The following is a 13056-nucleotide window of genomic DNA, read 5'->3' on the forward strand; positions in this document are numbered from 1 at the left end:
CCTGAAAAATGCAAGGAAGGGAAGTCGTGTTGGGAGATGGGGCTCCACTGATGCCTGAAGAGGTAGGGCAAGACCCAGCCACTCTGTTGATCTTGACAAGGCAGCAAATATCAGTCCTCACCCATAGCTACCCCTGCAGTTCCAGAGCATTTTTCTATTCTTAAAATTTTATACTCTCCATTCCTACTGTGATTTAAAAGATCTTTTCAGGATCCATTGGACAGGACTAGCAACAAATGTGAAATGTAAGTTTAAAAATAAAAATCACAAGTGACCCTTAACTATGGCATACCATCCTCCCACTGCATCCTCTTTTAGCTGTACACAGGAAACCTGCTCACTGTGGAAAGAATCTGCTGCTAACGTTTCATTGTGTAGCCTGCAGCAGGACGCAGCTAAGCAACCCGCATCTCAATGTTTGCATTCAACTTCCAGTGACGCAGGAATGAAGACTTGTTTTTCAGACCAACAGCAGAATAACTGACCTGACGTTCCAGTGACGGCACTGCTATTACTCTGGGGTCGGTCCAAGTCTATCAACAGCTCATCAGACTCATTCTCGCTACCATTAGCCTTCTCATGCTCCTTCTCAGTAAGGTCAAGAGCAACAATAGGCCCTCGAATTGCCTCCTTCGAGACATAGCAGCATGCCAGGCCTACTTCTTGCTCTAACGCAGTCCGGGTTAAGTAGCTTGAGTCAATTAGTCGAAGGTCACAGTATTTCAAGGACCTAGAAAACCCAACCCAAGAAAAAAGGAAGTTTTGTTTTCTCTGACGTTGAAGAATACTCCCTATCTTCAGTTGCTTCTTAAATATTCATGAATAATTTTATTAGCCAGCAAATATAAAATTCTTTTAAAATATTCAGCAAAGAATTTATGCTCCCTGGTACTTTGCACAGACATTCAACTGACCTGCAGTACTGTACTTTTCACAAAGTACCTGTACTTTTCACAAACTGCACTTCCCAAATTTTTAAACCTTTCCAAATAAAGTCTCCGAAAACATATTTCTTTTTTTTTTTTTTTTCTTTTTTTGGTGAAAAAATAGCCAGATGGTATCAAACCACTTCTCCATCCCACAACTTATCTAAATATGTTAGATAACAAGCAGGAATAATAACAGCACCTGGGGAAAGTTTCTCCCAGAGGGTCTTTGCCAGTTAGAATAACAATGCAAGGTAGACCTTCCAAATCCTGATAGGTGCGAGGAATCCAGTCATCCTGATCATTGCCCCTCCAAGCCTGCGAACAGAGAAAATTCTAGTCACTTCTAAATGACATCTTCTAAACCTTCACATGTTGCTTTTTGTGGAGCTTTTTTGTAGTTCCTGCTTTTTCTTTGTTTACAGGGTTTGCTTACTCAATAGCCAAGAGGAAGGAGATCTTAGATACAGGCATGCATTTTTGCTGGTAGCCAACTGTTAGCCAAGCACTAAATGCAAAGTGAAAGGATGTATAGGATATGTTATTCAGTGCTGGAAACATACATCTGGTATGGTATTAGTGCAGTCTGTCAGAGAATAGTGCAGTTGATGCCTTCAATTTCAAGCTGGCACAGATAAAAGTTCTTTGAAATTAATACAGGAGTAAAATAAAACTTTCAAGTGGAACGTGAAAATGATTCAATGAACCTTGCTTAATTACTCTATGTAATGGAAGATTATATGAAAGAAAAACATCTTCCCTTTCACTGGAGGTAATCCCATGAGAAAGAACTCCTTACCTAGAGTCTACCAAGGCCCAAGACCACAAAATGGCACCATTTTCCCTTAGCATTGGAAAGGCTGGTAGCATCAGTCCCATGTCCAACCTTCAGACCCCTTGGTTTAGCAGAGCTACTGACCCTGGATGAGTCTATGTGTGTTCTCTGTGTTGGATGCAGCCTCCTAAAAATATTGCTCTATCTTGAGCAACAGTATCTTTCTTGCTATGTTGCACAGTGCCCAGACTTTCAGATGACAAAGGCAGTTTTTGATTAAGACAGGCACGGGCACCCTACAGCAACTGTTAAAAGGAAAGGAAACAAGCTATTCTATCTCTGCGAACACCAAAATTGTATAATAAAGCTGAAATGCAAAAATGCAGGTTTCTATCCAGCCATTCCTGTGAACAGGTACTGCCAGGAAAAACACAGCTGCTTAGATCACTGACCACTCAAGACAGAAGATCAGTAGAGAAGCTCTTTCAATATAACCCAGAGACTTTATGTTTCCATTCTGATCAGACATTAAGATCTCTCTAGACAAGGAAATTAAGCCCTAGTGGTTACAGAATCATCAAATATTTGAGCTACAGCATATCACTCTGCTGGAAAAAGTTTTTCCTTTTTTTCTTACTAATAATGGGCAAAATCAATTCTGGAGAAGACTCTTATCTAGCTCAGGCACAGAATCTACTTTGCCAGGTCATAAGAGAAACCCTAACCACTCAAACTGCCCATTAAAAATAATATGTATGATATCTTTCTCACACAGATGTGCAAGACAACAAGACACAGCTGTCTTGACAGCACAAGAGTTATGCAGCCTTTGTGGAAAACACACCTTGCATGAAGAACCCTATCCTGAATTCACTCTTGGTTCTTCTAGCCTCAACCTGTACCCTTAACGTGTTGTCTCCTTACCCTTCCTTTTCTCCAGAAAGGCCATGTTTTATAAGTAATCTTCTCAGCCAAATGAAAGGGATTGAAAGGAGTATTCACTAGCAGATTAATGGCTCAGTGTGTCATGTGACCTTTTGAAAATTTCCACTGAAAATAACTCATTATTTTTATCAAGAACATGCTTGCAGTAATACTCTCCTTTTCTGCTATGGTTCTATTCTGTTTCCCCAGTCCCGATGTCTTTCTCCTGCTGGTTTCAGCATTCTCTGTATAACATGTTCACAAAAAGAAATCATTTTCCCTACTCTCTAACAACATCTACTGGCTCAGAAAACAGCCTTAGCAGCAGAGAGAGATTTTCTAACTCAGCAAAGTTAGTCTAGCTGTGTGTTACCCTGCCTCTCCAACAATGGAAGTTTCTGCAAAAGTGCATGGATAGACAATTAAATAGGGGAATACAGGTACAAAGCTGATTTTCTTTCTGCTAGTCTAAGGACTTAAAAAGAAGCCTGAGTGTCTGGGACTTTGAGCTGTAAACTTGCATACAGAAGATATGTTTCTTGATCGTCTTACTCATGAGGGACAGAGAGCTGCAGCCCTCTGGGGTCCTCTCTTCTGAATGCCTCCCAAATGGTTTGATTCTTGTTACACTTAAAGGGTATGACATGACATTATGCCTGGTCAACAAAATAGTTATTTAAATTGTTTTCCATCCCTTCTTTCCTTCTGTACCTCTGGGTGTATCACCTCCCTTGAAGACTGGCTCCCAGATGGAGGAGGAATGGACTGTCTGGCTGGCCAGAGGGGTTGTCTGACAGAGAAGGGAGCAGTCCAGCTCCCAGCACTGCAGAGACAGCTGCCCAACCTCCCTGCCCTGCTGTAGCACCACACACACTGCTAAAGCCCTCTTAGGGAAAGGCTAAGTTAACTGAAACTTTTCAACTGGGTCACTAACAGCTGTAACTTTTCCCTCCCTGCCCCTGCAAAAGATCACGATGAAGTCTCATCCTCACTGCAACCTGTTATTGATGGAATCAGCATTTTGAGCCTCAGCCTCACCAGAACACACTTACTAGCCCCACATTGTCCCCCTTGGCCAAAAATATGGCCTGGGTGCTCACAGTAAAAGCAGGCAGCAATGAGTTCCCCACTTGCTCTAGTCCCCCAGCTTCAGTCCTCCATCAGGAGAAAAGTCAAGCAGCACAGAGACTAAATCAAAACTGTCTGCAATAAACTGGACCCAATGGGAGCATGCCTGATGAATTTTATAATGGGAATCAGTTGCCCAAACATATGTTCACACCATTTCAGATACCCCGTGTTATCCCAGGCACCAGACTAGCAGGTATGGCAGCACAGCACAAAACTCACAGGTGACCTTCATCATTCTGGAGTGCTGCTAGGTAACTCACCTAAAAAGACACTAACAGGCTTATTTTTGGGCAACTGAATTCCTCTCGTCACTCCCTTTATATGCATGCTTCAGAATTGAGTGGAGCTTTTTCTAGTCACCTGCAAGTAAAGAAACAAGTCCAGAATCCTACAACTTTGTTTACTCCAAAGAAGCATCTTGTGTATTCTGGGAGAGAGGAATAAGAAGATTTAGAAGTTTTTTCATTCTCTGCCTGATCAAATTCCTCTATTCCAGATCGATGGCTACATAGATATTCACCTAGAACAGCTTCACACTCTATCCTGTTCTGCTCTAATGGCCTCACAGGCTGCTCCGGCAATGTGTAAGGGCTGGAGTGTAAGGGCTATAAGTTGCAGTGTAAGGGCTGCAACTCTACACAAAAAGCCTAGAGATGCCCTCACAGGACTCACAGTCCAGAATGATTTAAGGTTGGAATTAATACCTAGCAAACAAACAAAAACCCAGCAGCACAGAGCTGCTGCTCACATGTCATTTTCTCCTTCATGACTACTACTTTCCTCTCTTCCCTCTCCTGCCGCAGACAAGGTTTGAGAAGCAGAAGCGGTAGCTTCTTTAAAGGACATTTTGTCTGCTTTTGTTTGTAGGCAAGTGGTTTAAGAAAGGCTCACAAAATTGATTCCTTTTCTGCATGGATTTGAATACACTGCATAACTCATAGCAGAAACAGAAAATTAATGGCTGTGTAAGACTTAGAGCAAGGATCAGGACAGATAACCAGCACTACTTTCAGGCTGGTACCTAAGGCAGGCAATCCATTTCCCTTGGTTTAATGTAGTGAGGTTAATTCAGGAAGTGGGTTTGGCTAGTTGGACCATGCTCTTACAAATCCATGCAAAAGTTTAGCCTGATGCATATTTGCTGGGCAGAAGAGGCTTTTCAGCATGCAGTGGTTTGAGAAAAGAAGTCTATGACAAACAGCATGCTTTACCAGTTATCAGCAGGGCAGAAGATGTATGGACAGAGCAGACAACAGATACGCTAGACAGACAGATAAGTTGGTGAAAAGAATTAGTTTGCCTAAGGAAACCTGAACTCTGCTTTCAGAGATGAACCCTATCTGACTCATGCTGATAATTCAACTTTCAGAAGTGAGATAACATCCAGTGTTTGACTTCATGCACCAGTAACAATTCAGGTTTTTTCCAAGTTTCTGAATTATTTATGCTCATCGAAAGTACAGTATACTTCCATGGAGACAGGTACAGAACGTGCACCCTTTTCCTAGAGGATAATTAACCTAAACACATGTGAATGAACACAAGACATGTACAACAGTCAGATGACTACAACAGGTATACAAACAACTATTTAGTTTCTGCTAACCTTCAACCGTGTCACAAAGTGTTTCGCGACAGTCAGCTCTGAGGCAGGATTCCCAAGGAGGATCTCAAAACGATACTGCAGACCTAACTTGTCTCTTACTTCTTGTAACCTCTCCTTGGCCAGCATGGCTAGCTGCACAGATGGCACCCTAATGACAAGCATGTGGCCACAGCCGTTCTTATCCTTTCCTGGAGAAGTGATAAGGTCATCCATTATGCTGAGTGTCTCAGGTGTGCTGTGATCTCTTAGTGAGGCCATGGTTGTGAGAGCCATCAGAGCTTGGGAATACTGCTGAATGAGAAGGTAGCAGCGGATCACCATGCTGTGCAGCCGGGGGTACCTTTGAAGAGATAACAGTTCTGCATTAGCATGTGCAAAATCTCAGTAATGTCTGAAAATTAGCCAGAAAAACAGGACTGTGTGGTAAAGAAGTGCCTGGTTTTTTTCAGTACTGCTCGAAGAATGAAGCTTTCAATTTTCATGGACAATAATTTTGCACAAAATCTGTGGTTTAGGTAAATGAATATAACATGGTCCACTACAATAGATAAAAAGCCAAGTCCTGTGCTCAAGTGGCAGGAATAATAAACTTCTCTTACTCTCATCTGGGCCACTTTCCACTAGAAGAGATTGCTCAAGGCCCTGTCCAACCTGGCCTTCAACACCGACAGGGGTGGGGCATCTCAGTTTTGGAGCACAGGCTAATAATTGCTTTGCTGACCACAAGTTTTTTCTTCTAAGTACTTGGAGGCCCATCACTGCTTCAAGTGGTTTGTGGTAGTAGTACTTCACAGTTTCACACCTCTCAGCTTCTCACCAGAAAGCTAGACTTACCAATAGGGATTGCTGGCTCTGAGCTAAATCTGAACATTCATTTTGCCTTTTAACTTGCGTAGCAAATACTTCTCTCTCATCACAGCTATATGCAGTGACGACAGACATGAATGTAAAAACTAAATTGCTAAGAAAAAAAATTAAAACCTATTCAAGCAAAAAACCACTCAATTTCTAGACATTCCCTGTGAGTTCACTCATCACCACAATAGAGAAGAAAGCCTTTCTTCCTGCCAAGTTTTCAGTCTTGTAAGCTTTTATGGCTCACCCACCCAGATGGAGCAACCCAGTTTCTTGAAAACAGAGCTTAAATGGATAAACTGTGACTCAAAAGCTTATTCTGTCTTCAAGGTAGAGGTTCACCTCCCAGCAATTTTGAGTCTTATCCTAAACTCATATCGAGGTAGTATTTGAACATGCATTAATCCTCCTTCATCCTTTTCCCCATACACATTTTAAGAACAGAAAGAGAGTGATGGTGACCACTATCTCTTCCACTGGACTTCATCAGAAAAACTGATGAGAAGTCTGAAGAATGGACCTATTAAGATTAACTGACATAATTATTTATCACATTCATTACTTACTTAGATACTCATAGATGGTAATAACAAATATAAAGGATTAGTAATGTACTTAATTATTCATTTATGTTTCTGATTTAACACATTGGATATTGTGTTTTACTTAATAAATATAGATACATTTACTTAATAAATATAGATACATTTACTTAATAAATATAGATACATTATTATAGTGACCTAAATAAAACAGGAAAAACAGTACTGAAGACAGAACAATCCTATTCTAGCAAATATGAAATACAATGAGAACTAGTTTGAACTGTTACAAGGGATCTTGTCCTGCTGATATGCAGAACAGACTTAACTCCACATTGATGGCAATGACAGTATTGCCCTCATACCTGTAACGTGCACATGTAATCATACCTTGGATAGATGCTGTGACAGTAACTTGTTTGGGCAGCTACAGGGTATTAACAGGCTCTGAGCTGCAGGAATCAAAACCACAGCCAAGTAATGAAATTACAAAAATGATGTTTCTGAACTGATGTCACTCACTTGGGCCACCACGGACAGGTCTATTGGCAGTCTCAACGAGAAAGGCAACAGCAGGGGTGAAGTACAAAACCTCTGGTGCCTTCTCAGCTTCGTGATGGCTGAGCCAAAAGAAGAGAGCAGCATAGCTGAGCCTGGACTGCTGCTGAATGGGTCTATTCTTTATACAAAGGAAGGATACCCTTCCTCAACAGCACTAAGTTTGTCACAACAGTAAAAACTGTACATATTTGCAGATTCCAAAATCAGCACCAAAGGTCATCATGTCTTGATCCCCCCCTGTAATGGGGCTAATAAATATATCTGTATCCTTAAGATCCCAGTTGAGCAGAATCCCAAGCTCCCATGCTAACTATTTACCTTTCTAAAAGCGTGTTGACCATTTTTTCAAAGGTTTCATCACATCTCAGAAGGGGACTTGTGACTCCCCATTGGAGTGATTTGCTGTATTCATTCAAACCAAAGTACAGCTTGTCTTCACTTGCTGCATCATCCTGTTCCACACAGAGACAGCAAAAACATAAGGAAAACTGGAACCACCTGTAATTTCCTTTGTAATTGAAAATAATTAGTGGAAAGTATTTTCCAAACCAAAGTATCCTTTCTTTTCATTCATTCTCCCTCACCGATCCTATTTGTTTGTTTCAAAGAATACAATAAAATGCAAATTGTTTTTTACTGGATTTATTATTTGTCTACAGCCAAGACAGACAGGTGGAGGTCCTTGCAAATCCTTCACTGTATCTCCTACTTGTGATTGTACTGGGTTTCTAGAATCCTGCTCATTATTTTATGACTCCCTGTCTCTGGCTTTGTATCTACTGTCAACTGTTATCTCATTTCTATTTAAAGCAGAACCTGAAAACAGAAGGATTATTAATTTCCAAACTTTCTTGATTGTCAGATTCTATACACCTCTAATGGCAATCAGAAACTAATCATTTCTTCACTAGATTGTAAATCTGCAGACAGCAATCAGAAAGGCAGAATATTTGCTGCCTCAAATTTCATGAGGCCTTTGCTGGAAGCATCCAGCACTGATCTCCAGTGCATTTACGTCACCAGTAATCACTAGGAATGTAATAAATCACATACAATCTCCCCTTTTTTGTGGGGTTTTTTTTTGTTTGTTTGTTTTTTGGTTTTTTTTTTTTTTTTTACTCAGAAGACAAAGCTGTTGATTTTTTACTTTTGGGAAATAAAAAAATGTTTAGACCATTTTACAGAACATCACCATACAATTAACCAAAAAACAATCTTTGAATATTCATTCGCTCCATCATTTCCACTATTTTGTTTAACTATTTTTCACAGCTACGACTTTAAGACACTGTATAGAAACCAGTGTTCCACTCACACAGTAAAAGTCAAACTTGAAATAAATACACCAAACACAGAATAGGAGAAAAGGCTATTTTTTAAGCAGGTTTAGCCAAAACATCCTCAGAATCAACTGGCTGAAGTTGATAGTGCAGAATGTCCAGCAGACTTTCTTCTCTGGACAATGATGGCACCTATTACACCATAACTTGTTAACCTAGCACACAACTTCTATTAGTACTAGAAAAGTAATGGAAAGGCTTGACAGGATACATGACATATAACTTATAATCAAAACTCAGACTGCTTGAAAATGGAAAGCCAGCTCCAGAGCTTTATGGCACATCTACACAGCTTTGTCTGACCAGAGCATAGAACGTAATTTCTGAAATTACATGACTGGATAAAGAAAAATGTGTAGTTCTTGGGCCTAAATGTCAATCAGCATCTCAGCATCCCAGAGCTGTGTATCTGGAGCCTGAGAGAACAAACTCCAGCAAAGAAAGAGCTCCCTCCAAACACACATATCTGCTAGATCCTGTTACGTGTTTAGTCCACACTAAAATTCATAGTTAAAATTAAAAATTAAACACTTACCACATTGTCAAATTGTATCCAATGTACCTCATTGCTAGCACTGATCCTGGACTGCTGCGTTTGTAAGGCATAAGGAAAAGAGCTGACCTGAAGAACAAGGAGGTTGAATGCTTCAAGGACCTCCCTGCAATTAATAACTCTATCAGCCAGACCATGACTAGGCTCACCATGTGACAGGGAACTTGAAATGGCACTGCAGAAATAAGAATGCAAAGAATTGCCTTACTGACATTCTGAGATTTAATGGATTACTTTCTTCCTGCAGAAAAATCTCCACATGACCATGACACTGAGGATCACAGCTCAAAAATCTCTTTGGAAGGGTGAAGGATTTCAAAACCATTTGGGTGTTCTCTGTGGGTAGACTCAGGCAACAGGGAAAAAAATAAATAAAAGACAAAATCTGCTGACAGTGAGAAGATGAATTAGTGTGCCCATTTAAATGAGCATCAGGTGGAGGGAACCAAAAATGAGCCAAAGCTGATGAAATACCTCTCACTGAGAAACACTGTTCCATGGGCGGTGGCCATAGGATATAGTAACATTTTTACAAAATCCAATGGATTTTCCATCCTGAAACAGTTTTGAAAAGACTGGAAAACCTGAAAGTCTCCTAATGTCCAGCTCCTGGAATTACTTTCACCCCTAGAATATATTCAGGAATTCCAAATCCAGAGTACAGCAAAGACAGTAACAAAGATGTGATGGGTAGGATAAGGTAGAAAGAATGTTGCTTTTATCTATTTTCAGCTGTCCATCAAGGGAAGTATTTTATTTTATTTCTGATATTCATATGAATCCCACAACCCTACATACCATGTTTAAATCACATTAAGGTTATTCTCCTCAGTTTCCTTATAGAACAAGAACAGAATAATTAGCTTTACTTATTTCTTTTTTCTTCCGTAGTAAAGTTGTGATTTGGTGTGAAGAAATGTTTCTGCACATATGTGCTGTTGTGTTTAGGCCTAACACTGGCCAAATTCAACACAGCTGGGTTTTAAATCCTTTTCTTACAGTAGCTAGGGCATTTGTCAGATGATGCAAAGAGTCAATGCGTCATCTGGAAGCCTTCTCATATTATGAACAACACTATCATCAAGTATGAAAACATGAATTAAAACATGCCTGGCTTGTGAACGTGTTAGAGATTTGGGTTTGAGTAGAGAAAGAGGAGGGAAATGGGAAAAAAGACAAGAACAACAAAGACAGTTACGAAATTCCTGGGCTTTTTCTTGGGCTTCAGTACCACAGCACATACCCTTCAAATAGACTTGCTAGGGATCCAGTAATCTGAAACTAGTCTCACCTATCTTCAACTGAATCAGAATTAGTTAACAAATACTGGCAAGCAAAAACCCTGATTTCTGCTTGTGAGGCACAGAATGCCTTAAGCTTAGAAAAAGCACTGGGTGTCTAAGGCAGTAAAGTCTCTTGAAAAACCTGAGAGATACAGGGAGAGGATGATTTTCCTTTGGTAGATTGAAGCAGCTACCTTGTTAAATCCACGTGAGCATTGTCATGAACCAGCACAAACAGTGTGTAGGGATTCTGCTTTACTCGTCTCATGAAAACTTCAAATTTTGTTTGAATCTCACTGTCAAGCCGAACCACGTACTTCTCGGCTCTCTGATATGCTGTTCCATTGTCTTCTAGGCCCAAGTCCACAAGGACACCTGTCAGGGAGAAGAATACAGCAAAAATCTTTTCCTTTGAGTGCATTCAAAGATGAGGTGTCAATGGCAGGTTGCCACTTGTCAGCCAATGTTAGGACTTAGCCAAATTGCTGATACAGTGATGAGTATCTGAACGTATTTCCTCTCACAGTGGGGACAGAAATGTACTTCTTCACTTCTGGATTTCCTCCAAAAAGTGCCCGAAGACCTTATAAAGACTTCTCACATTACCAAAAAGTAGAAAAGAAAAATCAGACCTCCACAAAAAATGTCCAGAGCAGCGCTCGGTTGGCTATGCTCCATGATCCTAGGCCAAATTTGCTCACATTTAGCTAATATGTCACTCCTGGTTAAGTCAGAAAAAGTATCCTGACCTTTCCTTTGCAATAAGCATAAATGTTTATAAAATTGACTCTTGCTAAGATCATACAATTTTTTTATGCCCTGCCTCAATGTTTGTGTCAATACAGCTACTCTAGTGGTCTTTGTAATGATAGTCTGCCATCATATTCATAAAGTAGGAATGCTGTAATGTGTATAGCTCTGAATGACATTTAAAGAAGTAGCAACAAGCTACTTCTAAGGGTCAGCAATGTATTTGCCAGAGTCTTAATGATTTTAACAAATATATTTTAAAAAGTAAAGTAAACCCCATCCATTTAAAAAAATAAAATAAATACGAAACTCTGTTAACAGATACCAGAAAAGCTCTGGTTTAATGTGTAGCAGCAAATTAAGTAAATTCAACGTCTGAAGAAACATGGAATGGAACAAAAAAAACCCATAAAGTTATGTTGGAGAGAAAAAGCAACCTGTACTTCAAGTAATCTATTTTGCTCTTTCTATTTAGCTAGTAAAATAGTACAAAGCAGAGGAAAAGAATGGAGAGCTGGATCACAGTATTTAGCAATATCAGGGTATATCTGCACAGCTGAAAGAAGCAAAAAAAAAATTTCAGCTGATTAAAAAAACCCCCTAAATACACAATTAGCCTGAGGACTTCATTACTCCCAGATACCAGGAGCTAAAAAAAGACTAAACAATTACACAGATAGTCCTTCATTCTATTAGACAGACATTTTCTCCATGAAGAAATTCTTACACTTTTCTGGGCATGTATGAGTCACTAACAGAGGTCACTCTCAAGGGGGTCATATTCCATAACCTGTACACTAAGGCTTTCTTGTTTCTTCTGAAGCATTTGGTATCAGCCATGGCCAGACACAGAACCTGAGACAAGAATGCTAACCATGTGAACCAGTATGGAAACTATTGTGTGCCAATGTGCATTTATTACCCAGGCATTTACCTACCTAATGAGGGAGCTTCCTGCACATACACCTCTGCCAGTTCATATGAGAGTACATGCACAAACATACGGACTTAGGACAAATGTCACTAACAGCTCCAGGGGGTGAGAGATCCGAACAGTCACATTTGCTCATCCCCTCCCTGTTTTGACAGGTGCATGCTTCTCAGGACACACCTTCCCCAGACCTGCATGACGATGGCAATTTCTTTTGACACATGGTACAGCTTGGGCCCAGTTTATGAAAGGAAAGTATCGAGAATTCATCAGTGATACCAACTAATGAAGCTCATATTAGACATGCAAAATATGTGTTGGAGGAACTGACTTCTCCAATCATACCAGATATGACTGAATAACATCACGTACTTTGATTAAACACTCTCTTTTGCCCTCCCCTCCCTTTTACCTGATTGTCGAATCCGTTGAAGGGTCTGCTGCACCAGGACCTCTGAACGGGGAACTATAACGATGAAATCTACTTTGCTGAAGTGGCCCAGATCCAGGCTCTGATTGCCACTGTCTGCTATAGCACAAACCTGGGACAAGAGCTTTCTGGCAACTGTAAGCTGTGGCTGGTAAATTTGGAAGGTATCAACATCCAAATCTAGAGTGCGTTATTTGAAAAAAGAAAACAGAACACAACAAGAAACATGTTTATTTTCCCACCCCCCCCAATAAGCATGATCCTCCAAAGAGCCTACCCTCTATTATCAGAATAAAAAGATCACTCATCAGAATAAACCTTTACACTCTGTAGAGCTGGGTCCAGATCACAAATGTCCCCTTTCTTGTTTTGATTAAAATGTGATAATATATCAGATGGCCTCAAGTACAGCACTGCCCATTTTTTAAATGCCATGTTTTGAGGAAACC

The 13056-nt window shown here is 40.2% G+C and overlaps 1 protein-coding gene across 1 annotated transcript in view; it reads right to left on the reverse strand.

Moving 5' to 3' along the window:
- Positions 1 to 13056, reverse strand: part of GREB1L (growth regulation by estrogen in breast cancer-like) — a 61403-nt gene that overhangs the window by 15099 nt on the left and 33248 nt on the right. The window contains exons 14-20 of the mRNA XM_010009864.1: positions 12590 to 12787; positions 10691 to 10871; positions 9196 to 9388; positions 7639 to 7772; positions 5363 to 5702; positions 1129 to 1244; positions 486 to 730 (exon numbers count right to left, since the gene is read on the reverse strand). Coding sequence (XP_010008166.1) covers positions 486 to 730; positions 1129 to 1244; positions 5363 to 5702; positions 7639 to 7772; positions 9196 to 9388; positions 10691 to 10871; positions 12590 to 12787 — 1407 coding nt within the window. The remainder of the gene's footprint in view (positions 1 to 485; positions 731 to 1128; positions 1245 to 5362; positions 5703 to 7638; positions 7773 to 9195; positions 9389 to 10690; positions 10872 to 12589; positions 12788 to 13056) is intronic.

This window comes from Nestor notabilis, unplaced genomic scaffold (genome assembly GCF_000696875.1).
Source record: "Nestor notabilis isolate BGI_N333 unplaced genomic scaffold, ASM69687v1 scaffold9682, whole genome shotgun sequence".
Taxonomy (NCBI): Eukaryota; Metazoa; Chordata; class Aves; order Psittaciformes; family Psittacidae; genus Nestor; species Nestor notabilis.